The sequence below is a fragment of the Agelaius phoeniceus genome, chromosome 3 (assembly GCF_051311805.1).
Source record: "Agelaius phoeniceus isolate bAgePho1 chromosome 3, bAgePho1.hap1, whole genome shotgun sequence".
NCBI classification, from domain to species: domain Eukaryota; kingdom Metazoa; phylum Chordata; class Aves; order Passeriformes; family Icteridae; genus Agelaius; species Agelaius phoeniceus.
The window spans coordinates 37,017,597-37,028,272 of NC_135267.1; the positions used below are offsets into that span (position 1 = coordinate 37,017,597).

Consider the following 10,676-nt stretch of genomic DNA (forward strand, 5'->3'; position numbering starts at 1 on the left):
GTAAAAGAAACCTCCCTAAAATACTTGACTGTTCAGGACAAGAGTAAAAGATGCTTAATCTCATTAATGCTTAGATATCACTTGTAAATTCAGAATTTAAGAGGTGGATAAAATTTTTTAAAAAGGGCTATTTTAAAGTCACAGCATTCCCTTCTCCAGTAATTAGTGAAATACCACGATATGCTACCCTGAACAGGGAACAACCCCTTCTGTGGCCTAAACAAGTATCATCCAAATTTTATCCCATTTACTCCCAGAAATGAGCACATCTTTTCCAAGATGACCAGTGGACAATAACACTTACCCCCACATTTTCTTTTTGTATTTTTCAGCCATTTTTAACATGACATCCAGGTAAGAATTTCTTCCTGAAGCCCCTGTTTGTTAAACAGAATTGGACAAGTTAAAATACACAACTACATGCTTTAAGTGACAAATTCATACAGAAGTCTGCTTGCTTGTATGTGTACCTGTGTCAAGAATATGAGGCAGGACAGAAATGATGCAGAGCTGATGAGCATCACAGGTACTCTTCAGAATATCCTCACTAATTATCTAGAAGAAAGCAGCACAAAGTCAATGACAGTAAGATCTGGTTCTTCAGTTGTGACTGTACTTCTCTCCAACAGCCTAATAACTCCATCCTGCAAGGCAGTAAGCAGTGAAACAACTTGACACAAAAGCTTACAAGTCTCTTCTACTTCACTAGTCCCCCAGCACAAGAGTAATTTACAAAGAGTTCACAAAGTCTTCTGTTGAGACATGCAGCAACAAGAAACTGCAGTACCAAAAAAGGCTTACAGTCAGATGCCACTTTTTGCTCAAAATCACTGCTCTTGCCCAAGGCTGGAAAGAGCATCCCCAGGCCCATGTGAATGCTCTGAGCACAGAGAGCCAGCAGAAGGCAGCCTTTGCTGTGGATGAGGATGTTCAAGCAACAGTAACAGCAACACTGGTTTTGTGGGATCTGCCTCAAAAAGGAATTGATCCAGTGACCTACAACAGTGGTCTCCAACCTTTGTGCATCCTACCAGTAAATAAATTTCTAAGCATGCAGCCTCTGATATATATAAATCAATTGTATGCATATACACATACATCAACATGTATTGATGTATTAATATTAGAATGCATACAAAATAAAAAATTAAGAAGGATAAAAAAGATTAAATAAGCACCATATAAAAATATCTTTACTAATAGTACAGATATTTTTTTGTTTTTTCCTTCCTGCATCCCAACTGACTGTCTTGTGTGCACCTCACTTTGCACACTGCAGACTTTGAACCTCACTTGCATGCATACTGGAGATGAATGATCACCATTTCAAATCTACCAACAGCAAGCTGAAAAAAGAAGCCTGACAGAAGGTGGAGTTTTTTGGACAACAAGCAAAACTACCCATATCATGCATCTCCTAATGGACAGCTTGCACATGGCAAGGCCCTGCCCTTTTATTTTAAGAAAAGAGATGGGGAACAGAACTCAACTTTTTCACTCATTCCTCAAGAGCAGATTCAGACACCGTGGCACCATCCTGTCAATGCCTTCGCTGTATCAATTCTGATCATCTTCCAGACAACAACAAATTGATGGTAGAAATGAGCATTCAGCCTTTTGTTACTCAAAGCTTGTCATCCTTTACTTTCTGGGGCAAAACAGTGCAGAAGCACCACACTTAGGCAGTTTTCTTTAGAGTTCATATAGACCAGTAAAAACTGCTGCCAAGAATATGATGGGAAAGAAATTTGAGAAAATGAAGTATAGGTACCTCCAGGAGCTCAGGTGGTGGTGCATTATCAGAAAACAGATCCAGAGCACGAGCAATGATATCAGATCTAGTTCTCCCACCATCATAATCAACAGGGTCTTCTCCTTTCTGGAAGATTTTAATGGTGGGAAATCCACGAATCTGCAAGACAAGTTTAAACCATCAGCTCAAATACACCTGAATATTTATGGTAGAAATTATCTGCTTGTCTGATGTCCTTTAAACTAAGAGCAAGGGAGGAGATTCAACATCTGCGTGTATCGAGTCTCACATGTTCTGACTCAATTTGAATTTTGTAGCTTCCTACCTTTGTAACAATTCAAAACAAGGTGAATGTACAATAAAATGCTGTTTGGGGTTTTGGCCTGATGACCCAGCAATGGTTTTACCCCAATTTAGATGCACCAAGCACTGCAGGTTTAAGCACCATGAGGACCATCTTTACCTTGATATTTATTAAACATTAAATTCCTGATTTATCTGGGGGTGGACAACACTAGGCCTACAAGGCAGTGAGTGGACCTTAAGCTCCTTCTGCTACACTTCCAGTAAATCTTGCTCAGTGCTCCCTCTATGTTGTCAGCCATGTGCACTTAAGAGGGAAACTATGCAGCACACTGTAAGCTCCGTGGACTGTACTAAAAATTCAAGAGTATCCACTCTCTTTTGGTGAGCAACACACCTGATCTGGGCAGCTGATATTGTCAGAGTGATCCCTGATAACTGTTTTCAAGGGTTTCAGAGATGCCCAATCAGCCTACAGTCTCAAGAAAGAGACCTCTCACTCCAGATGATAAAGCTATACAAGATGTTATGGAAATAAATAGCCTTTCTCCTCAGCAACATCCAGAATAATTCTTTTACTCTTTCTCCATTTATTTATCATTCATTAATTATTTGTGGGAAACAAACTGAATTTGTCACTTATTTTTGGCACAAATATTTAAGTAGTACCAGACTAAGGAACAGTTCAGTAAGGATTGAAGAGAAATCTGATTTGGTAGAGATGGAAAGGAAATTGTAACCACTGCAGAGCACACTCACCCCATATCGGCCAGCCAGCATCTGATTGACTGTTGCATCTACTGCAGCCAGCTTTACTTTTCCTTTAGTTTGTTCCTTCACTTCAGTGGCAGCAGCTGCCCATTCTGGCTCCAGGCTGAAAAACAGAGAGTACAAGTGCCCTAAGCTCTCTCAGAGCTAGCAAAAGTATACCACACATCAACATTATGCAGGATGTTTTACTAAAGAAAAAAAGTCTCTTGCTGCAAATGACAGCTAAGAAGGTTATCCAAACAAGACTGATGTCCTTCATCTGAAGGAATTAAACGCTTAATATAACTTCCAGATCTTACTTCTACTGATAACTGGGAATTTTACTGCTAAGGAGGAGTGCAGCCAGAGCAGCACAAAGGGGTCCTGATCAGAAGCCCACAAATTTTTGTTGGATCACCTTACAAAAAACTCACTTCTGGTATACCTGAGATGCAAGGTCTCTTTTAGGGGATATTAAGGGTATTGCACAAAATTCAGGAACTGAATTGTTAAAGTAAAACCTCATTTACTTTTTGCAGTGCCCACACCATGGGGCATAAAACTCCACCATCCATACATCGTCGCTATTTATGACATTCTTATCAAAGCTGTCATCAGTCAGCTCAATCACATCCTTCTTATCTCCACCTCCACTCTCCCGGCTCTGTAAGAAACAAACAGACCCTCACATAAGAAGTAACCAAAACTGGTCTCCCACACAGGCCAACTCCTGTGTGTGTGTCACATTCAAACAAACGATCTTTATTTGAGCAAGATACAAAACAGGCAGTGTTGGGTCATATAACTTTCCTTTTTTAGAACTGACAGTACACACAGCCTACTCCCTGCAGCATTTTCAAGACACAGCAAATGAACCTTCTCTTGAAAAAAGAGAAATCAGGTCAAGCAGACTACCAAGAAGATGGGGGAACACTTTTTCAGTTCTTCATGCACTGATCTGTCCATGAATAAAGTGCTCTCCAACGCCCAACACCATCTGGAACCAAGTCCTGGTTTCCAGGCAAAACAAACAAGTGGGAGTGTGATACACACTACAGGGCAGTCCACCCAGGTCTTCTGTGTGGCCACCCTAAGGATGTGAGAATGTATTTGCACCACAACTCAGAAATAGCAGTAGGAGCCAGAAGCTCTTCAATTTACCTTCAGGAAGAAATCCAGCAAGCCAACTTCAGAAAAACACTACCAAGTTAAAAAACTTAATCTGTCTAATTTAGATTAGGATTAGGTAAATGGTACCTGAACCTGGAGAATGGGGCTAACAGGAACCCCAAAGTTCAAAGGAAGATGCACCCAGAGAGTAACAGGCCCCTATACCAGTATGCACTGAGAACTGACTGGCTGGAAAGCAACTTTTCAAAGAGGAACCTGAGTGCCCTGGTGGGCAAGCTGAACATGAGCCAGCACTGCAATCCTGTGGCAAAGGTGGTCAACAGCCTCCTGAGCTGCACTAGGCAGAGAGTTGCCAGAAGGTCTGAGGAGGTAATCTTCTGCTCAGCACAATGTGAAACACCTGGAGTGCTGTGTCTAGTTCTAGGCTCCCTCACAGAACAGGCACGCACACACTGGAGCAAGTCCAGCCAATGGTCAGAGCTGATTAAAGGCTTTGAGCATCTGATGTGTGGATGAGAGTGCGCAGGAGAGTAAAGAAAACAAAGGCAGGCTCTTTGCTGCAACAGGAAACAAAGTTGAAATATAGGAAATATCATTCTATGATTCTGTAACCTAAAACAAAAGATTTCTACTGTGAACACGGTCAAACGCTGAAAAGGTAGCCCAGAGAACGCAGTCCATTTGGGGTCTCAGTTCTTGGAGATACAACTTTAGGAGACAGGATCTGAGCAATATGCTCTAGCTAGCCCTGCACTGAGCAGGGCACCTGGACTAGATTTAACTCCAGACATCTCTTCCAATTCTGTGACTGAGGTAGGAGCACTGATGTCCTGTACAAGCTAGCTCTCCAGCTGAAAAACAAACACACATTCCCTCAAATACCTGTCTTCCAGAACTGTATCCTCCACTTCTGCCACTGAGACGTTCTTTCACCAGGGACCGAAGAGCACTTAGAGCAGCATCAACAATAGCGTCGCTTGTCCTGCCACCTGCAGTGCAGCAAAATAAATGATCAAACCATCAAAAGGCCAGTTTAAGGTATGCTCTAACTTAATTACAAACTTAATCCTCCCTCACCCTAATGGTCTTTCAGGAAAAGCAGGACTAGGCTATGAGTGATACAGTACTAGTGGTGGGACATCTGACTTAAACACAAGCAGCAAGACAGACTTCACTACACCTTTTCATTACCTGGCTTTTCTTATGAGGAGTGACTCTATGGCAAGCTCCAAATAAACAGGAAGAAAGGAGTAATTCCTTGAAACTCCCTGTCAAGATCCAACAACTATGAACTGCAGGTGGGACTATTAGACAATGATAAGACACACAGAGTTTGGTCAAACCACTCCCACCCATCTGTCTCTCCATTACTACAAGCACTAGACAGGAAGGAAAAACCACTCAACACAGCATTAACAGCTACCATGATTACTGCATTCAGGGAAGGTTTTAGGCATGCAACATCTAAAAATTCATCACATTTACCCTGATAATCCTCTGCTTTGTTTTTGTTGGCTCCAAATATCTTGATAGTTGGAAACCCTCTGACTCCATACTGTCCACCCAAGGACTGATGTTTATCTGCATCTACTGCACCCACTTTCACTACACCCTGCAGAAAAAAACCAAAAAATGACACCCAAGACTTCTACAGCAATTTAACACCTTTCCCTTGCTGGGGGCACAAGGGAAGGGAAGAGAAAGGGGCAGTTACTAGGACTGCAACAGAAGAGAGGTATTTTACCCCACAAGCTTCAAACTACAGAACACTATAAATGTCCACTTCTTTCTTCAGCGTGACAAAATAAATTTTAAATTGTTTGGGCCATTATTTAGTTGGGGTTTTTTGTTTGGTTTTCTATGAAGGAGAATATACATATTTCACATAGGCAAGGGTTCAGCTAATCACAACATGACTAATTTTTCTGTAATTAAAAAAGACAGTTTTCAGTCTGTTTTCAGTCCTGACTGTTTTCAGTCCTCAAAAATAGTAATGAGAATTCACAGGGACAGAACTTTCTTCCTCAACAATTCAATGCCTTTTTTTAAAAAGGATACAACAAACAAAACAAAAATTCCGAGTTTTCAGGTGTCTGAATAACACTTTTCTGTCTAGACAAGTATGATTAAAGTGATAATGGCTGTAAGGACCAAACCCCTCCACATTCCCAATCCAGATGTCAAACAGCCAAATTCTCTTCAATACACTTCCACAAGCACATCTGAAAGGCTAAACTTACTTTTAAAGCTGTTGCTGCTTTCTTCCACTCAGGAGTTAGCCTTTGACAGTGACCACACCTTTTAAAAAGAACAAACAAACAAACAAAAAATGGTAAATATCATTCAGATTTGACAACTATTTCACAGTCACAGCAAACTGTAGGAGACTGAGGATTTACTCATGAAGAGGAAAAGAGCCTGTGCCACAAGATCACATCATCACTCAGACTTCTGAAGAAAAACCTCCACATTATGTAGACTGCAGCAACACTACAAGAGGCACAGCAAGGCTTTCCCTAAACCTCTTGGTCCAGAGTCAAGCTGTCCCAACAAAAGGCCATTTTCTCCAGAATGTGGAGCTTTGGAGGGCAGTATCACAGAGGATTTGTACAAAGATGGAATATATGTATCACCAGAATTTAAATGGAATAGAGATGCCATACTCTGGACCTGAGCAGAAAGAAGACAAAGAGGGATGCTAAATGAAGATGTACAAAGCCAGTATTTTTAAATGGAAATTGGAAATTTGAAGTGTGAATTCAGATCTGTGCTTTCACATGAGAATTAGGATCAGAAACACAGAAGTGAGGGACTTTCTCACTTACCTACTGCACTTTAATCAGTCATTTTTAATACTAATTTAACCAGAATGAATCAAGTAGAAAAATGGCATAGGTTTTGCTACTAGGTTTTATTTGCAAACTTGAAATGCCAATTCCTGCCTTTTTCCCTCATGAATATAATTCAAAGGAGGAATCCCAAGTACAGCTATTTTGCTAGTCGTGAGGCCATCAAACTGACAACTGTGCTGCCAACAACTGAATGAAACCTTGAGCTATCAGCAGCAGATTCCTGTGCTGCTTCTCTGTACGAGCAAGAAAGTACACAGCTGCAGTTCTTACCATGGGGCATAGAACTCCACAAGCCACAGGCTCTCGCTCTGAATGACCTCCTTGTTGAAGTTAGCTGGTGTGAGCTCTATCACATCATCACTGGCTGAATATAAACTGTTAACTGCCAGGAACAAAGTGCAGCTCACCGTGCCTACAACGAAAAGCAAAGACATCAGCAGTCCTGTTGAACGTTTACGACTCCCCTGTTGCCATGGCTAAATCATCTCCCCATCTTTGCAAATCAGCAGTGGTGGGAAGGGATTCCAGTTAGACCCGATAAAAAAGGAAGTTAAGGCAAGATAGATGCTCTCCCTCCTTGCTTAAAACATGATTCCACAGGATCATATAAAATAGGGTCTGTGCCTAAAGCTAGCTGGAGTTACACCACTCCTGCTATGGCTCTCCAGAGAGACTTGTGTCAAAGCTCCTACCCTAACTCCTGCTGGCACCAGACCACCAGAACTTCTGCAGGGATCCCCACCATCAGCACAGACTCCTAGGCCAATTGTTCAAACCTCTTGCACAGCAGGTACTCAAACACATCTTTTATAGGATCACATCATGCAGGACTGTCCCAACTAGGCTTGGTACAGTTACGGTGATTTTAGGACCAGCACTTGATGCACTGGTAGTGCATCATTCTTGCTCATGAGGATCTTAGTCTACCATTGATTTATGTCTTTAGGAACAGACTGGAGAATTACAGCTAAATCTCTCTGGTTAACAACTCAAGCATCCTGAGAATGCTAAAAAAACCCAAAACATTAAAAGACAGAAGGAAATTGCTTTCTCTTATGGCTTCGTACTTCTGATAATTTCTGGAACTTACTATTGCTTGAGACTTTGTACATAAAACCTCATAATTCCTAGTCAGGGAGACTGAGAGATGAGAAGCGTTTCTGTAACAAAATCCACCCAGCAAAAAACTTTTCTTAATCCACGAAAAGACTGTACAGAGTGAGAGCTCACTCAAGTTAGAACCAGACATAAAAAAGCTTTGCTGCAAGTGGTTAACAACTTGAATGGGAAGCTGCAGATTCTCTCTCAACACTCAACATGAGAGAAAAACAGGTCAATGATGCAGAAACTCTACAGCATGTTATACAGACTGCACAGCATCACCTACACTTTAACAGTCCCACCCAACAAAAGCCAGTGTCATTAGCCCTATTCTGCAGGAGAGTGAAGCTGGCAGAAGTAACATCTTCCAGGTTACTCAAGCAGAGATCAGGACTGAATTGCCACTATAAACCAGTCCCCTCTCCACTGCACCACTACCCCATCCTAATGGTTTCTTCTAGCATGAGGACCCAACCCTTTTCTTTTGGGGTGATCAAAATCGGTTTCCACCACCAGATGTGTGTGTTAGATTGGCTATGTCCCTTCAGTACACCCATACATAAGCAGCACTTCATCAGCATTGAAAAACTGACTTCCAAGGCAATCTGTAGCTGTCACAGCATGTTACCATGACCTACAGCAGCAGCTCCTGCTGGGGTAGAGTAAGAAAAAAAGGATGGATAAAGCTTCTTGAATGTTACAGTCACTCTCAAGAGAAAAAACCTCCTCGAGACAGAATACCATTAAACTGAAATCAGCATATTCTTGCTTCACCTTTTGGGTGATCTCTGGAAGAATACATCCAAAAGACAGAATTCACTCAGCTGTTCCTCGAAAGAGAGAAAATTCTGGCTTATGTAAATGTACCTGCTAAAGAGAACTCACAAAAGAAAGTACATGGTGGAATTCACCTAGTCCCCTATCACTGCATCATTTTTTAAACTATGAGTCATGAACTGATGGCATAACTTTCCTTTCTATAGTGAAACATTCAAGGTTTAATTCAACTTCAGCAAAGAAAAAGATCATTTTCCTATAAGAATCAAGCCAGATAAATGCAAATCTGTCCTTGTTATTAAGGAAAAAATAAATAGATACTCTGACTACAAAAGTTGTTTTCTAATGTAAGCAAATAACACAGACAAAAGCATCAATAAACCAGCTAAGGCAGCTCCATGCTGGTGTTACTAGTCCTAACTGAACAGTTAAGTTGCAAGTCAGGAGATATATTATAAAAAAAATCTTCTGTCACGGGATGATGATGAAGATTCTGCGAAGTTCCTCCTACAATTCCCCCCTCCTGCAGCAGTGCTCGGTGTGCCGAGGCCCCACATCCCCGCACACGTGCGCTCGGCGAGCAGAGTTCCCGGCACCTTCGGTGTTTCCTTCGAAGGGCCCGAGTGGGAATCGTTCACCGATCCCTCCGGCGCACAAGAGGCGGCAGCAGGGCCAGGGGACGGGGAACACCAGCCCTCATCGACTCCTCCGTTTGACCTCGGTCACTGCTCTCTTGTTGCCCTCAAAGCACCAGATCGCAAGGCAGGGCAGCCAGGCACGCACGACACCGCCGCTTACTCAAATCACTCAAATCAAAGAAAATCTTTGATTAGGGTGAGAGATAACCATCCTTTTCTTTTCTTGGATTTTGTTTGGGTTTTAATTTTTTTTTCTGCTGGTATCTTTAGGCTCTCTCTTCATGTGCTTCTCTAACGCACCGAGCAATCCCCCGCCCCCGCGGCACAGACCGGCCACAGCCGGACCGCGACTGCGAGCGCTGCCCCCACAGAATCAGTGGGGCTGGGAAAGCACTCTGAGATCAGGTCCAGCTCATGACCGATCACCCCCCATGCCAAACAGACCGGGGCACTGAGTGTCGCGTCCAGTCTTCCCTTAAACACGGGGACGGTGACTCCACCACCACCCCGGGCAGCCCGTTCTAACAGCTAATCACCCTACGGGTGAGAAAATTCGTAATTCGTCCTAATGTCCAATCTAAACCTCCCCTGGCGCACCTTAAGACTATATCCTCCAGTCCTACTGCAAGCTGCCTGGGAGAAGCGGCCGATCCCCACCTGGCTTACAACCTCCTTTCAGGAGGCTCTCCGCTCCGCCCGCTGCCCCGCGGAGCGGCCGCACAGCCTCGGGCCCTGCTCCCTCCCGCTGCGACGGGGCCCACGAAGACGAGGAAAGGGAAGCCGCGTCCCGCCGTGTCCCGCCACCCCCTCAGACCGCCCCCCAGGCCCTCGCGGCTCCTACCCCACCACAGCCGGCCCGCGCCGTGCACCCCCATGGCTGCCCTGCTCTCTCGGCCACCACCGCCGCCGCCACGGCCTGCGTGCTCCGCCCCGCCCGCGCCACGCGCCCCGCCGTGGCCGCCGCGCATTGGCCGCGCCGGCGCCCGGGCAGCGCCGCAGCCAATGGGGAACGGCCGCGCCAGCTGCCGCGGCGCGCGGGGGGGCTGGGGCGGCGCTGAGGGGCGGAGGGGGAGGAGGACGGCGGCGGCGGCGGCAGCTGGGCAGGGGCTGGAGGCTCGGAGCTGCTGGCGGCATGGCTGTGGTCAGCTCTGGTGCTCTGGGACGAGCCCACTCAGTGTGCTTCCAGCAGTTTCCGTGGGTCTTGCCCTGTTCAGAGCGCCCCCAGCCGCTCCCGCCTCAGCGCTGGTGGGTGCCCGGGCCTGGGCAGAACCCGCGCAGGCCTTTAGGGAGAAGGAAGGCAGGCCAGGGATTTGTCCTGTTAGGTGGCCGAGCTGCTTTGCTACAGCCTCTGTGAAAACCAAGGCAGGGATC

The 10,676-nt window shown here is 44.7% G+C and overlaps 1 protein-coding gene across 1 annotated transcript in view; it reads right to left on the reverse strand.

Moving 5' to 3' along the window:
- PDIA6 (protein disulfide isomerase family A member 6) overlaps positions 1 to 10,288 on the reverse strand; it is a 14,795-nt gene extending 4,507 nt beyond the window's left edge. The window contains exons 1-10 of the mRNA XM_054629876.2: positions 10,147 to 10,288; positions 7,060 to 7,201; positions 6,178 to 6,235; positions 5,423 to 5,549; positions 4,820 to 4,926; positions 3,337 to 3,470; positions 2,816 to 2,930; positions 1,772 to 1,912; positions 471 to 555; positions 305 to 377 (exon numbers count right to left, since the gene is read on the reverse strand). Coding sequence (XP_054485851.2) covers positions 305 to 377; positions 471 to 555; positions 1,772 to 1,912; positions 2,816 to 2,930; positions 3,337 to 3,470; positions 4,820 to 4,926; positions 5,423 to 5,549; positions 6,178 to 6,235; positions 7,060 to 7,201; positions 10,147 to 10,273 — 1,109 coding nt within the window. The 5' untranslated portion in view covers positions 10,274 to 10,288. The remainder of the gene's footprint in view (positions 1 to 304; positions 378 to 470; positions 556 to 1,771; positions 1,913 to 2,815; positions 2,931 to 3,336; positions 3,471 to 4,819; positions 4,927 to 5,422; positions 5,550 to 6,177; positions 6,236 to 7,059; positions 7,202 to 10,146) is intronic.
- Between the last annotated feature and the right edge of the window lie 388 nt (positions 10,289 to 10,676).